Here is a 26265-nt window from a genome sequence, read left to right on the forward strand (position 1 = left end):
GATGTCCCCGTATTTTGTATGGAGTTTTGGTGGAGCCTCTTTGATGTTAGTCATTACTTCTGTTTTCTCAAACGATATCTGCAAACCAGTTTGTTCGGCAATTTCCTTTAAAATTTCAACTTGAGCTCTAGCGGTTTCTATGTCGTTTGAGAGAACAGCAATATCATCGGCAAATGCTAAGCAGTCTGTTGTGATCCCCTTGGATTTGGTTCCTATTCTCAATGGACTGTAGTTGGTTTCCTGTAATCTCACCCGCCAGGTTCTGATGATCTTTTCAAGAACACAGTTGAAGAGTATCGGGGATAGCCCATCACCTTGTCGGACTCCTGTTTTGATGTCAAAGGAATGCGAGAGACATCCATGGAACTTCACCTTGGATTTTGTATCGGTCAGGGTGGCTCTAATTAATGCCAGCAGTTTCAAATCAACTCCAAATTCATTTAAGATGTTTAGCAGGACTTCCCGGTCAATGGAGTCGTACGTTTTCTTAAAGTCCACAAAGACAGACACATACTGCTTGGACCTTAGTGCACAATATCTGATGATCGTTTTGAGATTTTGGATCTGTTCAGCTGTTGAGCGACCTTTTCTGAACCCTCCTTGGTATTCACCTATTTGATGTTCGACTTGTGCTTCCAAACGCTCCAGGATGGCAAGTGATAGAATTTTGTAAGTCACGGGTAGCAAAGATATTCCTCTGTAGTTGTTGATGTTCTTCATGCTGCCTTTTTTGTGTAATGGATGGATCAAAGCTATTTTCCAATCTTCGGGTAGGGTCTCCTTGATCCAAATTTCTTCTATTTGCTTTTGCAAGATATCAAGTGATTCCTCTGGGGCATATTTCCATAGTTCTGCTACTACTGAGTCTTCCCCCGGCGCTTTGTTATTTTTGAGACGGGCAATGTGGCGCTTGATTTCATCTCTGTCGGGTGGTCTGGAATCTGGGTACCTGAGTAAGGGTTCCTTGGTCTCAATGGCGCTTTGCGGTTTAGAGCAATTAAGTAAATTCTTGAAGTAGTCTGCCAGAATGCTGCAATTTTCTTCATTTGACGTCGCCAGTGTGCCGTCCTTTCACTCAAAGCATAGAGATGGTGGTTTATAGCCAGTGAGTTTGCGTTTGAAGGCTCTGTAGTACTCTCTGCTTCATTCTTCCTAAAGTTTTGTTCTATCTTTTCAATGAGAGATTTTTCGTATTTACGTTTCTCAGTTCTGAACACCCTAGCTGCTTGGGCACGTTGGGTTTTGTAGGTTTCCCAATCATTTTGTGATTTCGTAGAGTAGTACTGTTTCCACGCATTGAGTCTTTCTTGGAGGACTGATTCGCAGGTACCATTCCACCAGGCATGCTTTTTGCTTCTCTTGATTTCTGCAACGTCTTTGGCGGCCTCAACAAGGAGACTTTTGGCGTTGTTAAAGTCACAGTCATTTGGTCTAGCCTTCTCCTGGAACTCCTCGACCCTTTGCCGAAGTTTATCATTGTCGAAGCGTGTGATCTGTTTGGTTGTCTTCCTTGTGTTTGCGGGAATTGGTTTGAATTTGATAAGAGAGATATAATGATCTGAGGCCACATTGATGCCTTTCTTTACCTTGACATTCATAATCTCAGGGCTGTTTCTCCTGGAGATTGCAACATGATCAATTTGGAACTCTCCGAGAGCTTGGACGGGAGAACGCCAAGTCTTTTGCTTTCTGGGTAGATGGCGAAAGTGGGTCGACATGACCTGCAGGTTGTGATTTTCGCAAATGGACACCAGTCTTTTGCCGTTGGGATTGGTTTTTTTGTGAGCAGGTTAATTTCCTATAACTTTCTTGTACTTCTGTTCACGACCTAGTTGGGTATTGAAGTCACCCAAAAGAAGCTTGACATGGTGTTTTGGGATTTTGTTTAATTTTTCATCCAGTAGGTCCCAGAAATTATCAACTTCGTCTGGATCAGACTTGTTCTTATCGTTTGTAGGAGCATGTGCGTTAACTAGAGCGTAGGTTTTGTTCGCACATTTAATTATGAGTATAGACAATCTGTCATTCACTGGTTCGAAATTTGCAACCGATTTAAGGATGTTGGTTCTAACAGCAAACGCGGTTCCAAGCATCACAGCTCCATTGAGGATTCCTCTTTGCGCTTTGCTCTTGAAAAATCGGTAGCCTTCAGATTAAAAAATCTCTTCATCTGGGTACCTTGTTTCCTGTAGGGCCATTATGGATATCTGATTTTCGTGAAGAGCTTTGGTGAGGGTTTTCAGCTTGCCAGTTTGTGTAAGTGAATTTATGCTAGAAAGGTTTTAGATTTTGGCCTGAGTTTTTGACTCTTCGGGGTACACCGAGACGCTCCGACTCGTCTCTTGCATGATGTCGAGTCTCCCCCAGAATCCGAACGAGACTCGTGCGCCGTGGCGTTCACGACGAGGGATTTATCCGAAGATTTACCCCCTGGGGTATGTTTCTTGAAATGTTGTGCCATCATGCTTTTTGACTTGACTTTGCTTTGGACGGGTACCCATCCTTTTACAACTAGGGTTGTTAGCCCTAGAGGTTGCCTCAAGATGTTTTCTGGCTTCTAGTCATTTACCAGTCTTCGCCATAACCCTGGCAAGGGACCAGTTTTTTTTCACGGTGGTATTTTATTTCCCTACTACCCTCTGACTCTGCTGGCGGCAGAGCCAGCGAGCTTCCCCAATTCCAATGGGACGCGCCCGATGGAGGTAACCGGTAAATCCCCACACGGGTTATTATTATTATTATTATTATTATTATTATTATTATTATTATTATTATTATTATTATTATTATTCACTACCTCCGTTTGATTTCCAAGTTCACACACCTCGTCTAAATCACCCTCCCTAGTTTTGAACACTGGATCTTCTTCGTAAAATCCCAATGGCTGTAATGTAGTTAGTTTCCTTTCACTTATCCTTATTTTCTTTGGTGAATGAATGTCTGATAAAACAGGTGAACAGCTGTCTTCTCCATCTGGGGAATAAAGGGGGTCATCATCAGAATCTAGCAGGTCCATCAGCTGAGGATCAATATCTGGAGCAGGGCTGGAACCTGAAGAGATTGAAGTAATTGAACAAATACCTGAGAAATAGTCATGTAAAGATTCTCGCCAACCAGTAGTTTTACTCATAGTAATATCAAAGTTCCTTACCTCATGAATCATCGCTGAGATTCTTCTGGCAAATAGCCATTATTGCCTTTGTTCGCGAACTAAACATGATGATACGTAATGACTTGCAGATAGGAATAAGACACACTTCACAATTTTAATTCATATAACATCCTCCCAACTACAATGGCCTGTAATAGAATCCATCACTGAGGCATTTATGTACCAATAATGCATTCGTAACAAACAGCCTATTGTAGACAGATGATAACATTATTGTTGTCAACTTGTCTTTTTCATCATCTTAATGAATGAACTTGAATTTCTTGGTTTTCAGTTCAAAACTCTTGGCCGGTTCACTATTGCTACCAGAAAGTTAATAATAATAATAATAATAATAATAATAATAATAATAATAATAATAATAATAATAATAATAATAATAATAATAATAATAATAATAATAACTTAATGTTCCCCTTGTTTGGACAGTACACTGGGCAAAAAGGTTTAAGTCAAGTTATATGTGGTGCGTAAAAGGAGATAAGTGACTTAATCCCTTCTACTCACCAAGAGAGTAGCGTGCAAAAGGGGATAAGTTGACATAGCCCCTTTTACCCAAACATGTATTGACCTTTTTTGTTTCAACCCCTATTACAGATTCACATAGTAGTCCTAAAATTGAGAATATGACTTAGCTCCTTTTACCCAATGTAGAATGTATCTTCTAGTTTTTTCCGAGCAACTTAACTCCATTTCCACAAAAAATGGCTTAACCCCTTTTACCCGAACACCATCGAATTCATTGTCCATGTGACAAGACTATCTTCACTCTGCTTTCAGTACACTTTTAATGAACAGTAACAGGACAAAAAGGAAGAATGGCTTAAGAGTTATGAAGTTTATAAGCAAGTAATGGATACATACCAAAAAATGACGTATGGCCTGAAAATTACTCTAATCTCTATCACAGTCATTCAGAGGGTGTGCTAATTCAGAATAAGAGGATGAACCACTTTTTTTTTTTTTTTCCACCTTCACTTGAGTCCACACCATCTGTTTATAACAATGTTATCCATTTGATCTTTCTACTATCCTTTTCCCAGAACTCTTTTTGTTTTTTTCCAATTTCATGACATGGCATTCAAATCCTTCCCATTCAGTGGGTGTTATATATGAGACGGCATCTGTCGTCACCTCCTGTAGCTTTGTTAGGGAGAAGTCCCCAGTTATCTCAAGGCCATGGCTGCTTCCTAGGCCTTTCCTGTCCCATCGTCGCCTTAAGACCTATCTGTGTCGGTATGACGTAAAGCCACTAGCAAAAAAAAAAAAAAAATTGGCAGCATTCATTTAGCCATGGTAATCACTCCTGGCCATACCTGTTCTGTAAATTAATTGTGCTTCAGCAATAAAGCCACTTTGGATCCAGCATGGATGACCTATTCGAAGAAGAGCTGTTTGGTGCAATTCCGTGAATGTTTTTCACCCTGCCAACATTTACCAAATGTAAGATGATTATAAACTTCTCGACTCTTCACCATTGTCTTCCTCTTATTCACATTGATCCTCAATCCCCATTGTTCAATCCTATTCAAGTACATTCACTTGTTGTTGTACCTCCTCATCTTATCCCCAGATCAATTCATCATCTGCAAATATCATTGCGTTCATTCTTTCCCCTCTGTAATTTTCCCTGCTGCCTTTACAATGTTATCCATCACCATTATGAACAGCAAAGGTGACAGCACACTCCCCTGCTTTAGTCCATTGTCAGTTCTAAACCATTCTGATCTACCTACTGTTGTCTTCACACAGCTGCAATAGTTATCGTATATTGCTTTTATCATTGTTATTAGCTCCTTGCCAATGCCCCTGTATGTCACACTTTCCCAAACTTTTGTTCTGGGGATGCTGCCGTATGCCTTTTCTGTGTGTATAAAAGTAATTACTATATCCTTCCCATATTTCCAACTCTTTTCCATGATATGTCTCAGAATGAAAATCGGTTCCACTGTTGACCTTTCACTTCTGAATCCAAATTGTTCATCTTGTAACTGACTTTCCATCTTTTCCCTAATTCTGCTTCCCAATATCTTGGCAACATAGAAGAGGATGGTGATTCCTCGGCAGTTACTGTGCATCTTCTGATCACCTTTGTTGAAAATTGGTATTATGTAATCCCCTTTTTCCCAATCCTCGGGCACTTTTTTCTCTCTCCATACACACGTGATTATTCTGTTAGTCCACTGGAGTCCCACTGGTCCTGCAGCCTTGATCATTTGTATGCCACTTCATCTATTCCCATAGCTTATCCCATCTTCATCTTTGTAACTGCCCATTCCCCTTCTGTCATTGTAATGTCTGATTCCTTCTCTGTTACTTCTATTCCTGCTGGCTGGACACCTTCTTCACGTCTGGTTTCTCACTTTCAGCAGTTCACTGAAATTTTCTTTCCATCTGTTCATTATCTCTTCTAGTTTTGTCAGTATTACAGCACTCCTTTATTCTTCACAAACCCTGTGTTCACTGTTTCATTCCTACAGTTTTGTATAATTCCATATAATATTTTCCCACAGTTCAAATCTTCCTTTTACTTCCTGGGTGAATGTTTCCCGACATTTCTTCGGCTTCTACTTTTTTGAAAACTCTTTTTTTTTACTTGTGTGTCTCTCACTTTAATCTCTTCTGACTTTTGTTTTTTCCATTTCTTCCAAGTTTTCTTCTTTTCCATTATATTTCACTCAATCATTTCACCATGTTGTCTCTTTCTTTCTATCTTTCCTGATCTTCTGCCACATGTTTTCTCTGCACACCTTACAAAAGCACTATTAAAATTATTCCATTCCTGTTCAACATAATTAATATCTGTCCTTGGTATCTGTTTTTGTAATTCTTTCCTAAAATCTTCCTGAACCTCCTTTTCCTTCAATCTGCAGGCCCTAATGTTTCTTTCCCTTTTTTCTTGTAGTTTTGCAACCTTTTCCTACCAATATGTAATCAATCATTGTTTTTGTTCTTCCGTCTCTCCATCCATACCTGGTAATCTTCTGGCTATTTTTCTTCCTGAACCATGTGTTTCCTATTATTAGTTGGTTCCTCTGGTATAAAGTGAAAACCTACAACCTGTTTTCCAGTCAATGACCAGGTCAGGGATGCAATGAATGAAGCCCCATCTTGCAGCAAGAATAGGAATTGTGCCAGCTGCCGAAGCCTGTCGCACTCCTCTGGGGCGATGATTAATGACTGACAGATGAAATGAAATGATAGTGGAGAGTGTTGCTGGAATGAAAGATGACAGGGAAAACCAGGGTACCGGGAGAAAAACCTGTCCTGCCTTCTCTTTGTCCAGCATAAAACTCACATGGAGTGACCGGATTTGAACCATTGAACCCAGCAGTGAGAGGCCGACACGCTGCCGTCTGAACCATGGAGGCTACTCCTCTGGCATAAATTCCATTAACATATCCCTTTCTTGATTTTCATTGCCATATCCATATGGCCCTAGAATCCCTTCCCAGTCTCTCTCTTCCCGCTTGTGTGTTCAGATTTCCCATTATAATTAATTGCTTATCTTCAATGTATTTCTCCATTTCTTCAAGAAATTATTGTGTTTTCTCTTCTTTATTTCCAGTTTGTGGAGCATATACTTGGAACACTTCTCGTGTTCCTGTCTCAAGCTGAATCCTTTCCATGATAATTCTGTCATTGATCTTCTTCACTTTTTCCACATATTCCAGAATATCCTTTCCAGTGATTTTCCTACTTCATTTACTGCATCTCATCCTCCACTGTAAAACAGCCTGTTACCCTTCCTCCAATTTTCTTTCCCCTTTTCCTTCGGTCTTGTCTGTCAGGGTTAGGATGTTGACTGTCCAGATTCGGATATATTCTAATACTGGTCACCCACTTCTTACAGTTCCCCCAGTACCTGAAGATTGTGCATCACCTGCAGGGGACATCCTAGCATTTTCCGAGGCCACACCATATTTGCACTCATTTTAGGCTTTTATTACAATGGGTTCGCCACTCGTAAAGGCATTTTATAGCTGCTGCCACCAGGTGTTGAGGCCACTCCTAACAGGGAATACTGATGCCTTCTTCAGCTGCCCCTAACTCGGGGACAGACACTGCTTGATGGGTTCCAGTATCACCTCCCCTAAGGGAACTCACCTGCCCGAAGCCGTTGGTCCTCTTAGGAGGTCAAGTTATTTCTCGCCGCTTGACACTTGGCGCAGAGTTGCAGGCTGTACGATCTACTCTGTTACCATAGTGGACTGGACCAGCCAGACCATATGCAGTTAAAATCTCTGGTCTGGTCAGAAATCAAACCTGGGGTCCTCTGAACTGAAGGCCAGTACACTGACCATTCAGCCGAGGAGTTGGACATGATGATCTTTTAAGAATATATATTTAGTGCTGTAAATGTAATGCTTTGGGACCTTGACTGGATGAATTTCATTGGCTACGTGTGACCATGAGACTTGCATTTAAATTCCAAACGTCCCTGACTGTAGTGCAAGGAGTTGGAAGCCATAATGTCCATAGCCCCCACTTAGAGCAAGAAGTGTTGATTGATGAAGCTTTTCTGCTATTCTCTTTTTAATTTTGCAGTTAGAACCTTGGTTCTTCAGAGACATTATCCACTCTGTCTGTTGTTAAGATGGTCAATCGAGTATAAGCAATACTTTTTATTTTTATAATTTAAGGTTTTGCTCTTGTGTATTTGATATATTCCAACATTATGATCTCCTGGTTTACTTGGATGTTTAAACTCTTCAGATGTTTGTTTATTCTAAGTAGTGTGTGTTAACAACAGCATTTGAGCTTTAAGCAACTTTTGGGCAATGTCACTTCTAGCAGTTTATGGTCTCTGGTAGAGGTGTTTCCTGTCAAAAAGAGGAGCCACCAAACGGAAACTCAATCTTCATTTACCAGAAGATTGCTGAGTAACAGACCAAACATAACCCAATTCTTCTCCAAAACCTTTTCAGTGAAATGAGGCCTGATCGAGGTATTTGGTTTGAGATGTAGTATACATAGAGTAAAAGAGAACAGGAGAATCATAGCTAAAACTTCAGAATTTCCAGCATTTATGTAATCATGTAAATCGTTTTAATTCAGTTTGAGATTAGTATGAACTTTTTTCTAGAGCGAGTAGATAAACTGAGAGAGCTGGCCATGTGGTTAAGGTCACGTAGCTGTGAGCCTGCATTTGGAAGATAGTGAGTTCAAACCCCACTGTCTGCAGCCCTGTAGATGGTTTTCCATGATTTCCCATTTGCACACCAGGCAACTGCTAGGCCATGGCCACTTCCTTACCACTCCTAGCCCTCTCCTATCCCATCATCGCTGTATCTGTGTTGGTGTGATGCAAAGCAAATAGCAAAGAAAAAAAAAAGGAGAATAGATAACTATACACTTTACTTCTCCAGAAATCTAGACACGAGTAGTTATATTATCAGCTAAACTTATTTGACTGTTAAGGGTTAATATTTCATTTTTCTACATAGCTCGTAGCTACAGAAATACATTTTTGCCAGCAGACTTGTAATTTTCCTATCACTTTTCCCACAAAGTACATGGACATGTCTGTAGTCCACCGCCCCATATTATGCTCAAAAAGCTGTCCACTTGGAGATTCTTTTGGTAGGTATCCCAAACAAATCAAAGATGCTGGACAATTATTCAGGACTCTATGAAGGAATTTTAAGTGAAGTCTAGTGTATTTCCTCCAATTTTGTCATGCCATGTGACAGCTGTGTGAAGTATGGCACCACAAACCAGCCAGACCTTATGGGTATGTTGTATCGTGCCATCCGATAAACAGCTTTAGCAATTTCCAGGAGGTGATGGTAGAAGATCACATTTACTTGTCTTCTTTCATAAAAAAATCAATCCTTGAAATCTCAGAGGAATGGTGGCAGGAACTAATTAATCCAGCTGATTCATGCCTTTTGGGTTTGACTAGTAGAGCCTCTCCTCCTTGCTACTCCATGCTGGCCGGTTTTAAATATGGAATGTGTTGATGGACGAAGTTTCATTGCAGTTAAAAATATGGTGCAGAAAACTGCCACCTTCTCTTTTGTAACTGCTGCTTGGTGAGGAGACTTGGAACCTGTCTTGATGATATTTTACAGTAACTCAAAATATTATGAACACTACCATATCTCACCTACCATAAAGGACAATCACCCTTCAGAAGGTATAATAAATTAATAGCTTAGACCGAGCGAGTTGGCTGTGCGGTTAGAGGCGTGCAGCTGTGAACTTGCATTCAGGACATAGTGAGTTTGAACCCCACTGTCGGCAGATCTGAAGATGGTTTTCCGTGATTTCCCATTTTCACACCAGGCAAATGCTGGGGCTGTACCTTAATTAAGGCCATGGCTGCTTCCTTCCCATTCCTAGTCCTTTCCTATCCCATCGTCACCATAAGACCTATCTGTGTTGGTGCGATGTAAAGCAACTTGTAAAAAAAACACAAAACATACTAATTAATAGGTAAATATTTACCTAAGTGTCATATATCACATTTACTTGGTTTCTTTCATAAAGAAAATCAATCCTTGAAATCCCAGAAGAATTGTGGCAGGAAATAATCGTTGCCATTGTCTCCCATTTACAACAGTTTTGTCCTAAAATTCTTCTCATAAACTCAGGTCTTTCATAGTTTGTAAGAATCTAATTATGGCTAGTCATTTTTCAGGTACTTGATGTCCTAGAAATTTTCTCTATAGATACATGGTCACTTGCATTAATAAAGTTTGTGGGTCCCTAAAATTGCTTAAAGCCCATTTTTCAATTGCTGAGTATTTTTCAAGGGTTGGATAACTTTTGAACATTTTGCAGTATGACTTTCGGAATTGTTGATGCTTGCATGTAGTCTACTCACAGCTAGAACATGAAACTAATTTTCTTTTTTGATTGCTATCCTAGGGGCCGATGACCTTAGATGTTAGGCCCCTTTAAACAACAAGCATCATCATAATCATTGCCATCACCGGGTGAGTTGGCCGTGTGGTTTGTTGCGCGCAGCTGTGAGCTCGCATCCGGGAGATAGTGGGTTCGAACCCCACTGTCGGCAGCCCTGAAGATGGTTTTCCATGGTTTCCTATTTTCACACCAGGCAAATGCTGGGGCTGTACCTTAATTAAGGCCACGGCCACTTCCCACTTCTAGACCTTTCCTATCCCATCTTCGCCATAAGACCTATCTGTGTCAGTGCGACGTGAAGCAACTAGCAAAAACAAATCATTGCTATCCTAAATCTGCTGCTTCATTATAATCTCCTTTTCCTTGTTTAGCTTTATGAGTTTTTAAAAGTCAACAAGCAAGCTGGGTTATGTTGCTATACAAAGCAAGTGCTGTAATCAGAATTATAATATGAATACCATATTTCAGATTTTAGACAAATGGCTTATGATACCCAAGTAAATTATTCAAAGTATGGAAAATAGTACCTATATAGAAGTGAAGGCAACAGAAATGGTAAAACTGACTAATAAAGTATATTGTAGTTTTATTTCCATAGAAAGCCTGAGAGCTGTCCCTGTACATACATTATGATTATATGGAAAGTAAATAAGTGATGAAAGTACATTAATCAGCTTAAAGATAAGTATTGGAAAGGAACATACAAATGTAAAATCAAGTCATATGACTTGATTGACGAAAAGTGGGTCGCTAGCTAAAGTTTTAATATCATGGTAAAACTTCTCTCTAATGAATCCCTTGTTATATTTGGAGATGTTTCTGAGGTGATGATATGTTGCTTTGAACCCTTGCAGCTTTTAAATTTAATGATGTGCTATTGATAGAGGGTATTTGTTTTTGGTGGTAATTGAGAAAATACAGGACATCATGACGACGTAGTCACTAGCTTTATACCAAGACAGCCACCGTTCAAATACCTATGGAACTTTTAAAATTGAAAGCCACATCCCTGTGGTTTAGATTCCTTGTAAAACTTTAGGTACCGAGCTCGATAGCTGCAGTCGCTTAAGTGCGGCCAGTATCCAGTATTCGGGAGATAGTAGCTTCGAACCCCACTGTTGGCAGCCCTGAAAATGGTTTTCCGTGGTTTCCCATTTTCACACCAGGCAAATGCTGGGGCTGTACCTTAATTAAGGCCACGGCCGCTTCCTTCCCACTCCTAGCCCTTCCCTGTCCCATAGTCGCCATAAGACCTATCTGTGTCGGTGCGACATAAAGCAACTAGCAAAAAAAAAAAAAAAAAAAACGAAGTTTAGGTCCCATGACTTATAATCACAAAATTAAGAGTTACATGGCATTGCAAGCTTATTCACAATTACAGTACTATAGTTTGTAATCTAACTTTTTAAGTTCATAATGCCTTTGTGCTGTGTAGGAGTTGTGTAAGTGCAGTATGTGGCTACGCATTAACAGCATTGTATGGAAGCATCCAACTTCCGATGCAAAGTTATTATGGAACTGGTAAGTACAATAGGACCTTGTATCAAGCTAAAGATGTGTATAGTCAAGGATGACAGATGGCGGCCGTGGCCTTAATTAAGGTACTGCCCCGGCATTTGCCTGGTGTGAAAATGGGAAACCATTGAAAACCATCTTCAGAGCTGCTGACAGTGGGGTTCGAACCCACTATCTCCCGGATGTGACTCGCATGGTGGATGACAGATTCATCACCCTTCAAGTCTTAGGTGACTGCCATACAAGTGCTAAAGTTAGGAATCACCTTGAAAGTGTGAGGCACTCCGAGCGAGATGAAAGTTAATGCAATCTTATATCTTCACAAGAAGACCAGAAACAAGCCCACAACTTGAACTACACCATACCATACCATACCATAGCATAGCTTGACTGCAATTTGCAAGGAAGCATCAACCCAGGACTGCTGAAGAGAGAGAGAAAAAGGGTGGGGGCATTGTTCCTTTCATGAATAAGAAGAGTTTCTGCCTTAGGTTTCCAGATTGTCATGAAGGATTTGGAGTAGGCTAGGAAAGTGGTATTCACCTGCTACTTTCTCCTCTAGAATACCCTTTTGAGGAGGTATCAGTCTTCAGGAACGCACCAAAGCTTATTCGTGTCCCCATGCTCGGTAGAAAAAGTTCCTGTGCACACCAGTACATTGAGACCTCGCTTTTTGCATTGGTTGGAGAAAACTTTATGCTGGTGAATGATAATGCCAAACTAAATGCTGTGCATATGACTGGTGCATTCAGGATTTATACTATGGCTTGGCCAGCCCACAACCCCAGCCCTCATAAAAACGTCCTTTGAACAGAAAATGATTGTGTTTACAGTTGCCAAATAACCTACTTCTTTTGCTGATTAGTTGATAGTTGATGTGGTTTACTGTTGTTTCCCATTATCACACAGCCCACAGTAGCTTCCTTCCCACTCCTAGCCATTTCCTATCCCATCGTCGCCATAAGACTTACCTGTGTCAGTGCAATGTAAACCAAATTGTAAAGAAAAAACAATAACATATTTTTAATTGAAGATTAATCTCTTGGGAAGAAATGTATTTCTTTACAGTATAAATACACTTGGAGGTACTCTAAGGATTACATTATACATCGTTTTCTGCAGCCTTGGCTCTCTTCCTTGTGCAATGATAGTTGTTAATAGATTTAATTACTCCCTTTCATATTCCTTACTGTGACACTATACTTAGAGTTTTTTTTTTAAAAGTAGTTCTCTTGTTCAGTATAGTTCTTCCCATGTAGAAGTCTGTATGTAATCTTATAAACTCTACCATTGTGGATAGTCATTTCAAAATTGATATATACCGTAGGTACCAGTACTTCCATTCTCTTGGGGTTGATGTCACTAGTACAGTTTTTTTGCAATCAATGACAGTATGAACCATGAAGCAGGATTATCCTGGGACCAGATGTTTGAATTTCAACGCAGACAGCTGCCACCCTTATGTGGCATTAACTGAGATTATTTTCACATTTTGTACGGGGTAGCAAGTTACTTATTTATAGCCCATGGCTTTCATCCTAATTGTAGCCCACATTTAATTACAATAATTCTTGAAGAGCTAAGATCACCTATTTTGGACAGGGACTACATTCACACTGAGTAAATTACAAAATCAGTCTTTTGATCACATCTTGATTTGGAAAAGAATGGTCTCAGTTGATGTAGTAGGATTTTAGGAGTGAAAAGTAAGCGGGAGTCATTTTTGCAGAAGTGAACGTTGCAGTATATAAGTAATTTAAGTGTGTTTAAGTAAACAAACTGTGAGCGAGTGGGCCAATGTTACAAGAAAAACCACGAGAAATTGTAAATAAACTGAAAATTGAGATTCTTGAGCAGATGAAGAATTTGTCTCTTGCGCTGGATCGTGAGTGCAGGGATACAGTAATGGAACCATTAAACAAAATTTATTCCCTTTTTGAGAATATCGCTGTAAAGAAAAGCTGTGCTAAATTTTTACACACAGCTGAATGATTACTTCCTGAAGCTGTAATGTTTGTGAAGGCTGTAAAATAACCTCTAATTTCTCTCAGACAAATATTTAGTTAGAAATTACTTAGAATAATAAAAATGAAGATATATGTTTATACTTAAGATGAATGTCATGTGCCGTTAAAATGTTTGATTAATTTTTACAACCTTGTTTCAGTGGACACCTCTCGCATGAAATATTTTTCCAAGGAACTGATGGTGTCCGCACAAGAGAGATTTGACTGTATATGGCGGTGGTTTTTCTTATGATTCCTTCATCTATCCATCTTATTTTGCTGTTAAGCTATAATGTGTACATCTTACCTATCTGATTGGTGTATTAGCATCTTAAACTGCCAGGCCTATAAAGGGACAATACATTCCATGATCAATTCTAGATCCTTCAAACTATTACCATTTTTTCATAAGACTATCTGGCCAGATATTCTCTCTACATATTTTGTAACAATAGGTTCTTTATAGCATAGAATTCTTAGTCCCATGCCCAATCCCCTACCAGATCAGGGACTCTTATCTCATGATTGCCATACTTTAATTATGATAGTCTTTTTTCCAGGTGCAATGTACTCTCCCTCTCCTATTCCCAGATGGGATAGAATTTGCTGGTATCATAAATAGATCAAGCCTATTAACTAGAGCATTTCCCAGTACATGTCAAAGACACTCAACGTTAATCTCTTCTCTGAGGCTTAATAACCAGCCATTCAACCTCAGAAATTGTCAGGCCATGGGATGGGCTTAGAGTAGGGTTGGATTGACCACTCAGTGGCTGGTTGCTATCATATCACAATGAGTGCAATATTTGTGAGGTTTTATATTGCTTGTAAATAGAAAAGTACACTTACTTGCTTCAACTCTGTAAAATGTCTGGGTAGACAGGCAATATTGTTGCAATCATTACTTTTATGTCATACTCATAAAACCAAACTCCATGGCGCAACAGCCCTGAACGACCATGGCCTACCAAGCGACCGCTGCTCAGCCCGAAGGCTTGCAGATTAAGAGGTGTTATATGGTCAGCACGATGAATCCTCACGGCCGTTATTCTTGGTTTTCTAGACCGGGGCTGTCATCTCACAGTCGAGTAGCTTCTGTATTATAATCATGTAGGCTGAGTGGAACTCGAATCAGCCCTCAGATCCAGTTAAAAATCCCTGACCTGGCCAGGAATCGAACCCGGTACCTACGGGTAAGTGGCAGGCTCACTACCCCTACACCGTGGGTCCAGCTGTGTAATACTCAGTATACTTGAATATTTTCTTCAGCCTCATCAGAAGACATCCACCTACCAGTAGAAGTAATAGTCTCTGTTAGTGGGCGAACACAATTATCTCTGACCGTTATATGAGGGCTGAAAATAAAGTAGTGGCAACGTAGTCCAGACACTCGCAGGAGGTCGGACATGCGCAAATAGGATTTGGGAGCGGTCAGGTGGCACTGTTGTCGAGATGTAGTGTGCATTTAATGGGCATCCAGCTGGGAGTGCTATTGCTGTGTGGCGTTCAAGTGAAGTGTGTTGGTTTCATCACTCTAGAGCATGTTTTCATGGATTAAAATTGAGGTTACCGAGCTCGATAGCTGCAGTCACTTAAGTGCCGCCAGTATCCAGTAATCGGGAGATAGTGGGTTCTCGAACCCCACTGTCGGCAGCCCTGAAGATAGTTTTCCGTGGTTTCCCATTTTCACACCAGGCAAATGTTGGGGCTGTACCTTAATTAAGGCCACAGCCGCTTCCTTCCCATTCCTAGGCCTTTCCTATCCCATCGTCGCCAAAGACCTATCTGTGTCGGTACGACGGTAAAGCAAATAACAAAAAAAAAAAAATAATAATAATAATAATAATTGAGGTTGTCCATGGCAAAAATGCATCAGAATATTATCAAGATTACGTGAAGCCTGTGGCGAGAATGCATTGAATGATTGAATGATGAAGGATGATTGAACGATGGGTCAAGGTGTTACGTGCTGGTCGGAATGAGACTCCCGATTTACAGCGCACAGGTCGGCCATTCATTCTTCAAGATCACATTGACATTGTGAGTGGTCTCATTTCCGTGGACCATCAATGGACTGTCCGGGAATTATATGTAGAGGTTGGTCTCAGTCAACAGTGCGGCACAAACTGACGAAATGTCTTAACTTAAGGAAAATTGCATTCCAGTGGGTTCCACATCAACTCACTGGCGTACAGAAATGGCACCGGTATGCACTGGCTGGCATCCACCTGGACAGATATCGCAACAAAGGAGACACATTTCTACAGCGTATTGTCGCCATTGATGAGGCACAGGGACAAGCCTATGAGCCTGAATTAAAGAGTCAATCGAATTAATGGCATGCATCCAGGTTTGCCACGTCCACGGAAATTTCAACGGGAACCCAGTCGGGTGAAGTTTATGCTGATTATGGCATACGACTACAGGGGTGTTATTCTTACACATGCTGTGACTACTATTGCCGATTTCTTGAGTGACATCTGTGTCAAGCCATGTGGCACAAATGTCCACGTTTATTGCGAGACGATTGCCCTATCGTGTTACGTGACAGCGCATGTCATGTCACAAACAATGTCAAGCTCTTATTGCAACAGTGGCATTGGGAGGTCTATATTTATCAGACATGAGTCCTTGGTATTTTGACCTGTTTCCGACATGGAAAGGACCACTCTGAGGCCGCAGATTTCCTGACGTGGCATTTGTACTCCACGCAGTAGGATGCTTCGTCACTGTCGTCAACAGAGAACGCCTTGCCAACGTTCCCCAATGGCTTCTCAACATTTGACAAAGGTAGTAGACTTTGCAGGTGACTACATTGAAGGAATCTTAATGATTGTACTTTTTAGTTCATTCAGTATTGAATTCTATTGATACTGCCACTACTTTATTTACAGCCCTCATATGTTTTATTGACAGCCCTCCCTTCTGACAGGGAAGTGTACTATCCCCCATACTATTCATCATAGTCATGGATGAAATTCATAAGAACATTAAACAGAGATTGGGAAGACAGGCAACAAAAGCCAATGTTGTTTGCAGGTTATATAGTGATATGGGGTGAGGATGAAATGGAAGTAAAAAAAGAAGTAGATGTATGGAATCAAGAGATAGAAAAATTTGGGATGAAAGTAAGCACAGAGAAAAGTAAAACAATAGTGATGACAAGGGGAAGGAAGGAAGGAAGAGGAAAGATAAAACTGAATGGTAAAATTCTGGAAGTGGTTAAAAGTTTCAAGTACTTGTGAAATGTGATCACAGAAGATGGAAAGATTACCGAGGAAATTGGAAAAAGAATACAACAAGCAAATAGCTTCTACCAGACTGTAAGGGGTATTTTGTGGAACCAAGATGTCCTGAAGAAATGTAAGAAAGTATTATATTCAACCTATTATGAATCCCTAGTAATCTATGCAGCTGGATCGTGGACTACAACAAAACAAGAGTAGAGTAGAATACAGGCAGCGGAGATGAAATTCCTAAGAGGTGTTGAGGGCAAGACCAAAAAGGATAGAATTAGAAATGAAGAGATAAGGAAAAGGACAGGAATCTTGAAACTTCAAGACAGGAGAGAAACAACAAAGCTAAAGTGGTATGGGCATATGATGAGAATGGGAGAAGAGAGAGTGCCAAAAAAAGTTTTTTTCAGAGAAGTTAACAGGAAAGAAACCACGAGGAAGACCCCAAAAGAGGTGGTCAGATTCAGTGTGGGAGTGCATAAAGAAGAGGAGAGGAAAACCAGAAGATGTACTAAAAAAATAAAAAGAGTGGAGGAGAGACAGGCAGTGATGGAGGTCCTTGATTCACAACCCGACCCAGGAAGCTGGAAATGAAAATGATGGTATGTAAAAATGTACCAGCCCATCGTGTTATGAAGTGAAAGTTGTAATTGGAGAAGATTGCATAGTAGAAATGATGGTATTAATCCATAGAGCTTGACGGGTGCATATCAGTTAACCATGTGCTGAAGGGATGGATGCAGCTTTACTGCAAAATAATTTGGGATTTTGTAATTGTCTCTGAGCCATGCATGAATACTTGCAAAAAATGGTTTACTTGTTTATGATCCTTTCAGTTTATGAATGAGTACAGCAATGAAGTTTCAGTAAAATAGACCTCCCTGTTAATAAAAACTATGTACAGAAGTGCTTACTTCAAAGTGGATTTAACATTTTTCCAAGATATCCTATTCATACCAGATTTCACAACCAGCATCTAATGGAAAGGTGGTGTGATCTGGGGTGTTAGGCTGAGGTTGCACCTCAAAGCTGACATTTCACCTTCTCTACACAGGAATTGTCAAGGCAATCTAGAGGTCAGATGGAATTGGAAAACCTAAGGTAAATCTAGTCAGAATATGATGCTTATTGTTTTAAGGGGCCTAACATCAAAGGTCATCGGCCCAAGTCGGAATATAGACTCTGTAAATGTAAAATGAAAGTTACATGTTAGCAAAACTTGTACAAAACAAAATTAATGGTTTGATATACCATGTGATAGAGAGTAAAACATGTGATATATGTCTTTTCTCAGAAGTGGTTATTTTAGTAAATACTGTATTTGTCATTGAATTTGTGCGGACTGGTGTTTTTTTACGACTAGTGGCATTGTGGGCAGTGTGTTGTGATAGCATGCCTAATCACGTGTACCAGATGTACAGCACATATACTGATCCTACCAGCTTTCTTACCTGAGTGTTTGTACCATATTTAAGTGAATAGTCATAACAGAAACATTATTTTTGGCAGTAATCAATCTACATGCCTGAACACACGAAGTACATAAGCTGGTGACTGAACCATCCACACACACCGGGCGAGTTGGCCGTATGGTTAGGGGCACGCAGCTATGAGCTTGCATCCTGGAGGTAGTAGGTTTGAACCCCACCGTCGGCAGCTCTGAAGATGGTTTTCCGTGGTTTCCTATTTTCACACCAGGCAAATGCTGGAGCTGTACCTTAATTAAGTCCACGGCCACTTCCTTCCCACTCCTAGCCCTTTCCTTTTCCATCGTCGCCAAAAAAAAGGAAATTTGCTTCCATTAACCTTCATATTATTCTTTTCAACTCCTTGTTGGATACTGTCAAGGTCCCTTTGTAATTCTATACAATCGTCTGTTATTTATTTCCCTATAAATAATTATGTCATCTGCATACAATTTTATTTTTGATGTTATATTGTTCCCTAAATCATTTGCATATATTAAGAAAAGTAATGGGCCGATTATACTACCCTGTGGAATTCCTTTCCAAACTTTCTCTTCCTGTGATACATGATTTCCTACTTTGACTTTCTGAACCCTTGAATTTAGAAATGTTCTTATCCAACGTATAACAGTTATGTTCAATCCTATTCCCTCCAGTTTATTTAATAATATTCCATGTTCCACTCCGTCAAATGCTTTGGAAAGGTCTATGGATATGCAATCCAACTGGCCTCCCGAATCCAACTGATCTGATATGTCCTGCTGAAATATCACCACTTGTGCCTCACAAGAAAATTTCTTTGTAAATTCATATTGGCGCCTCATGAACAATATTTTTATCTTTACATACCCCTCTAATATACTATGCTATTAAAATCTCCAGTATTCTACAAACTATACTGGTCAGGATGACTGGTCCGTGGTTCTCAGGTTTCCTTTTATCACCTTTTCCTTTATAAGTTGGTACTATAGATTCCTTCCATTCCTTATGAACTATGAACAATTGAGTTGTACTGTTTAAAAACACCGGATATGTTGTAATCACTTGTGAGGTGATATTTCACTCTGTCCTTCAGTACAGCTTGATTGCAGTCAGTAAAATCCATGTATGCTAATGAGTTTCAAATATAAATCAGCAAAAGTTACATTTTGACATGTGACGGTATATTTCCATTAGGGATGAAAACTGCGCTGAGCAAGTTGGCTAAAAGGTGTGGATCATATAAGCTTGCCTTGGGTGCTGGTGCGTTTAATTCCTCCTTGTTGGCAGCTGTGAAGATGACCTTATGTGGTTTCACATATTTAAGACCAGACAAATGGTGAGGATGTACCAGTACCTTCATTGAGGCCATGACCACTTTCCTCCCAATCCTAGCCCTGTCTTATCACTGCTTCACCAAAAGCTTGTGTGTGTTAGTGCAATGTTAAATGGATATTTTTTTTGTAAGGACAATTTGCACAAACCTTTAAAATTATGTGTGAATGTATGGAGAAAAGTACATACTGATGTCTTACTGTGCACACTATATTGACTGGACAATGCATCAAACAGTTTCCTCTTGTTTTGATCACTGTAGAATCCCTTTAAATGAAAATCATTTGGTAATTTCAATAATGCTCAAATGAACTTGGGTGACCTCCTTGCCTCCAAGGTAATATTTTCTGTGCAGATGAAATATTAAAAGTGTAAAATTATAAAAAAGAAAAATGAAGGATACTTTGAGTAAATTTCCCTTCACTGACAAAATTTGATTCACAGCCATCCAAGAAAACAAGAACATTCCAGACAACTGAATACCTAGAATCAAATGCACATTCTGCTGCAAACTCTTACTATAGCTCAATTGTCAACATACATGCCTTTGGTTGTTTGTTATAGCAAATATTTGATACCATAATTCGTAAGCATGGTCAACATTTTATCCCTTAGTTGTGTGCTTTCTGTAGCATATGCAACAACTTAAATGAGAGGGTATCTTGTCAGTAAATTTGCATGTATTTCAAAAACTCTTTTTATTGTTATCTTTATTCTTTTACACAGATGTCTTTCAAGATAATGCTCAAATAGAGAAGAAATGGCTGAAACTAACAGTGATGGCAAGAAGGAAGATGCTGATTCAAGGAAAATTCTTCACACGTATCCTCTTGTGCGAGTAAGTTTTCTCCGAGTATCACCTTTGTGGTAGAGATTACAATATACATTGTGGAGTAAACTTCAGAATGTATGTACAGTATATAAGAATGTTTTAGTGTATCATGAACTTACCATCACAGAAAGTTTGGCAAGTCTTTTGTCAAATTTGGTTAGTAAACCCAACAAATATCACAGGTGATATAACTTGCACTAATTTCAGCCTTTTGCTGCCCTTTTTTTCTCTCCACAGCAGAAAAATTGTCTCCAAGATAGTTTCTCTCCAAATCTATACAAACTTGTATGACTGCAACACCAATAAATTTGGTCGGCTATCAGCATTACATAATACATAAAACTGAGGAAAGCCCACATTATTATTTATTGAAATAAAACTTTTGTTCTTAGATTTACATTAGAGCTTATTAAATTATCTTAGTTATAGGAGAGCGTGAATATGTTGTTATTACATTCTTTATTGAATTTTTCTTGTGAATACCTTGTAAATAACTCTTCTGCTGCATCTTTTGGTTTACCTGGAAATTTTTGCTAGTTTTAATACTTCCTAATCATACTTGAGTAAACCATACAGCCAGGAACTCAATGGCAAATGGTGGGCAGCAGGAAATAGCCTGACATCCTGAGAGGACCAACGGCTTCAGGCGTAGGAGACCTCTTGGGAGAGTGATGGTCCCTGAGGGGAGGAAATCTTTCTTAAACCCACCAGGTAGCATCTGTTCCCATGGTTAGGAGTGGCCTTTTAGATCCTGTTGAAGGTTGGTGTCAGCCCAAGGGCATGCAGTTGGAAATCTTTGCCCCAGAATCAACAACAGACCTGGCCAAAGGCTGGAAACTGTTTAAGATGATGACCTTCCAAAAATTCAGGGCTCTCTTATATGCAAGTCCATCTTATATTCGGGCAAATAACAAATTCATCTTTATTATTAGGCATAAAATGGATCATACGATAACATTTTTTACAGACATCTGGTCTGATGTGTATCGACACCTTACACCTACTGGGCTACTAATCATCTCTGTAATAATTATAGATGTCCCCCTCAATCATTTACAAGTGTATAAACTTTATTTTTTGAGACCAAGCAGGTCAAGATTCAACATTACACAATACCTTGCTAGTATTTTAAATTTATGGTATACTGTTTTGTGACATGTGGACATGAGTGTCATCAAATTTCTCATCACAGACTGATTTTAATGTGTTTCCTCTCTTTTAGATGTCTTTGTATATTCCAATGTTTTATTATGCAAATTTAAAAAAAATTTATGGCTGAAGATAGCCCGAGTGGCCAAAACTAGTCCCGTGTGTTAATACTGTGATGATAATATAACTGTTGAGAAAATATAGTTATATGTGTCATTAGTAGGGCCCGGATTTCCATGCAAATGCATGTTTTTAAATAAGCTAGTTACACTTCACAAACTTTGCAAATATTCGTTTTATGACTTAATGATTCTAAATAATCGTTCTTTTTCCCTGCATGTTTGCATGTTTTGGCCATTTTTAGGAGAAAATTCATGCATAATGCATATTTTGAAGATTTTGGAGTTAATAGAGAATATTTGGACGTTTATATCGCATAATATGACTTTTATTCCGACTTTGATGCATATATAATGTTAACTTGTGTGATAGTGCCTTTCACGAATAGTGGTTTGCGGAATTTGGGACCGTTTTCCCTGTTTTACAGCATGTCTGTTATGTCTGTTATCTGACAACCAAAGTCAGTACATACAGTAGAGATCCCATAAACCAATTAACCAAATACTTTCTTATCCGTTGCTTGAATAAACATTGACGTAAGCCGGAAGGCCCCACGTCGATCTCTGTAATTCTTAGGAATAAGGTGTCCCAGTTATAAATAGCTATAAATTCAATGTTACTTTGTTCTATGATAGACGAAAAAAAACTTGTACCACACTTCTGTGAGGCCGTATTACTGAGATAGAGCTGAACCTTCCGTTGTTATCCTGGAATTTCCTACCCAGAACTCACACTCATCACACGTCTTTGTTATCGCAGCTTCAATTCTTAGCAGTTTTTGAAGACATCATCATACGCAATCATCGCATGAAGAAGTAGCTGCGGTGGTTCTAGGACATTTTGTACCAGTTGACCGGTTGATTACCTGCGAAGTATCAGCAAATGACATTAAAATATTCAGGAGAGGACATTCCGTACCACTTGAAAGAGTGGGAAGTATTGCAAAGTAAAAACTATTTCCTAATGAATGTATTCATTTGTATATCCATTATCTACTACTGGCGTAGAAGCCCCCCGCATGGTGTTGACCACTACTGATGTTAATTTTTCGTCTGGCACAACTGATCTGATTGGCACACGTGTTAATTCTTATCTCATATTATTCATTTGTGAGGACCTAGCTACTTCCACCTTTCAGTAGTTTCTTGTTTCTGCGTGACCTTCAAGTCCACATCAGCCAGTTCATCAGAATATTTTATTTCACTTACTTGATAATGAAATAACGTAGTTGTTTATAAATATTCACAATAATAGTAATATTATCCATCCTTATGCTCGTCAGGCATATTGCGCCCGAACACGATGTATATTTCTATTGTATTATTTTGTTTCAGGATTTATACTTTAAAAAATTAACTTTCTTATGATAATGTTTATGTAAACATAAGTGATAATTTTAGTTTAAAGGGCAATTATTAAAATATTAAGGAAGTTTTCTTTAGTAAATGTTGTAAATTATTTAAGTTTCTGATTTTAAAGTGTGTCTGTCAGGCTCATCACACCTGCTCGCGTGGAAATGGAATTCCAATTTGACATCGAGTGGTACGGATTGTCCTGGTGTAAATATTTGGGGATTATGGGAAAACCGTTTGCAGGTAAATAACAACCTGGGTGGTACGAAATGTCCTAAAAAATCAAGTGGTACGGAATGTCCGAGGTACGAAATGTCCGGACACCAGCTGTGGCAGCTAGAGATAAGCTGAACAGTGATTCATTCAAATCCTGGTTTTGAATTCGTCAAGTTTATAAAAGATGTATTGTGGTGAAAAATGCAAAGACATGAAATTTGACCTTATTTTGTCCCAGATGTCTTCATTTAAGTATGCACTTATCACTTCTTGTGATGTAGAAAGGTCATTTTCTATGCTTAAGAATGTGCTGACAGATAAAAGGATGAGCTTAAATGAAGACGATTCAGAGAAATGAGATTTTGTACAATGTTTCAAAAGGAACTGAATTTTGATAGTGGCTATTTTCCAGTTTATTGTGCATGTTTTGCCATATATTAGGGCATGAATGCATGCATATTTTGAGATTTTTATAGTGCATGGAAATCCGGGCTCTAGTCATTAGCCTTGTATTGAATAGGTGGAACCATTTTACCTACCACATTCAAAAACAACTTTTATCAAAAAAAGTAGACCAAATTACATCTATTGTTGGTAAAACACTTGAGGTAAAATAAAAGAGAAAACGTCTGTTTTTATTGATTGGCGAAAAATAATTGGTAATGTTCTTTAGCTTTTGAGATTAATTTAATTTTTTTTGTATACAAGTAAGAATGTTCCGAAGATAAACAACATCACTATAATTAAAATCTCCCTGTTCAACATATTCTAAGACAGTTTCAACACTTTCCAATGCTGAAGCATGTCCCACACGTCCATTTTCCCTTGATAGTGCCTATTTTCCAGTTTATTGTGCATGTTTTGCCATATATTAGGGCATGAGTGCATGCATCTGCGTGACCTTCAAGTCCACATCAGCCAGTTCATCAGAATATTTTATTTCACTTACTTGATAATGAAATAACGTAGTTGTTTATAAATATGTCAATGTCAATGTCACATGAAGCGATTGGACAAAACTTCAATTAAGTCACTTCATCTGGTTTCATTTCGCTGACAGCGGCTGCCTTCTCAGAGGTTCGTTCGAAACTCCCCCTGACTTCTTCCACAATTATAATTGACTCCACCAGGGGCATGCCACACTTCTCCAACTTGGTGATTGCTCCCGCCAGCTTATTCTCCAGCCACTTCCTTCATCTTCTGTAGCGATGCCCACTGTGGTGGCAAATTCTTCATCTATCATTAGCTGAAAGCCTGGTTCACACATATCCACATGCAACCACTCTTCAATATTTTCAGTGCTTACATTTTCCAATTCTTTAATGCTGAAAAACAAAGGACTGTAATTATGTCAGATGACTCATTCTGTTGTGTAGAAAATCCTTGGAAATCACTTCCTTCTATGTCTGGTAGTAATTTACGCCATGAGCGAGTAATCGTTACTGATTTTATAGCAGCCTATGCCTTTGAAACCAAATATTCAACATCCAGCAATGAAAGCCTCTTCCAGAATAAGTTTTCATATTCTTCAGTCAAGTCTGTTACAAGGTGTGAACAGTAGATTTGCTTCACTGATGCAATAACACTTTGATCCATGGGTCTGAGAATCGATGTCATGTTTGGCGGTAAAAATTTTACTTTTCCGTCATGGCAAACAAGCTTATCTTCAAAAGGATGGGAAGGAGCTGTATCTAAGAGTAGAACTCTCTTTACTAGTAACCCTTTTTGTTTTAAGTAATGTGTAACTTTGGGGACAAATCTGGAGTGAAACCAATCTTGGAAAATTGCTTGGTTCATCTATGTGCCTTTTAGGTTATAATTAGAGACGAGAATTATAGGCACTAAAAACAGTTAAAATAGGCAGGCATATAGGCTCTTAAATTAGCCAAAATAGGCATTTAAATAGGCACTAACGTGTGAAATAGGCAACAAAATAGGCATGAAAAAATTACTTATAATTTAATAACACACTCAATTACTATTAAAGGAATTTACAAGCGACGTTTCATGTTTTCCCGTAACAATCTTGTTCTCCTCTCATGCATAATGCTTTTGTACTGAGAGAAAGATCTCTCAATGTCAATGTCACATGAAGCGATTGGACAAAACTTCAATTAAGTCACTTCATCTGGTTTCATTTCGCTGACAGCGGCTGCCTTCCCAGAGGTTCGTTCGAAACTCCCCCTGACTTCTTCCACAATTATAATTGACTCCACCAGGGGCATGCCACACTTCTCCAACTTGGTGATTGCTCCCGCCAGCTTATTGAAATATGAAGATGCTCTGGTTTATGCAGGGGCATATTAGCTCCCAACACGGCAGTGCATAGATTTGAAGATGGTTGTTGGCCGCTGCCCAAAGTGGATTGGTAGAAAGGCTGCGTTGATACAGATTTCTGTACTCGTATCAGATGCATCGCAGTATTTCTAAATTGATCTATGTGGTATTTTCTCAGATTTGATCTGAAAAATAATAAAATTGACATAAATTACATTGTTCCTATATCTAAAATTTCTAGAGTTGGGCTAATTGGCAATAATGCTTAGTATATATCATGCATTTGTTTCATAAAAAAGACTATCAGAGATAATGTTTGTAGAAGTACAGAACATTAAAGTAGGAACAAGGGAATTACTAATTTACATGGAAATATGTCCTCAAGGATTTTCAGTTATAATTTGGCAGTATCGTGTCAAGTTGACCAGGTGAAAATTATAATAAAAAAGACTTGGAAAGATACCGGAGTAGTGTAAAGGAGAGATTCGTCCTTTTTGCTTGCCACGGACCCACCAAGCTGGCCGTAGAAGAATTCTTACTTATATATTTACATGCCGCCTCTGTGGTGTAGTGGTTAGTGTGATTAGCTGCCACCCCCAGAGGCCCGGGTTCGATTCCCGGCTCTGCCACGAAATTTGAAAAGTGGTACGAGGGCTGGAACGGGGTCACTCAGCCTCGGGAGGTCAACTGAGTAGAGATGGGTTCAATTCCCACCTCAGCCATCCTGGAAGTGGTTTTCC

General features: G+C 39.2%; 1 protein-coding gene across 1 annotated transcript in view; it reads left to right on the forward strand.

The window, feature by feature from the left end:
* Positions 1-26265, forward strand: part of LOC136863217 (dynein axonemal light chain 4) — a 122990-nt gene that overhangs the window by 22853 nt on the left and 73872 nt on the right. Inside the window, exon 2 of the mRNA XM_067139586.2 lies at positions 20306-20417. Within this exon, the coding sequence (XP_066995687.1) occupies positions 20340-20417 (78 nt within the window). The 5' untranslated portion in view covers positions 20306-20339. The remainder of the gene's footprint in view (positions 1-20305; positions 20418-26265) is intronic.

The sequence above is a fragment of the Anabrus simplex genome, chromosome 2 (assembly GCF_040414725.1).
Source record: "Anabrus simplex isolate iqAnaSimp1 chromosome 2, ASM4041472v1, whole genome shotgun sequence".
In the NCBI taxonomy this organism is placed as follows: Eukaryota; Metazoa; Arthropoda; class Insecta; order Orthoptera; family Tettigoniidae; genus Anabrus; species Anabrus simplex.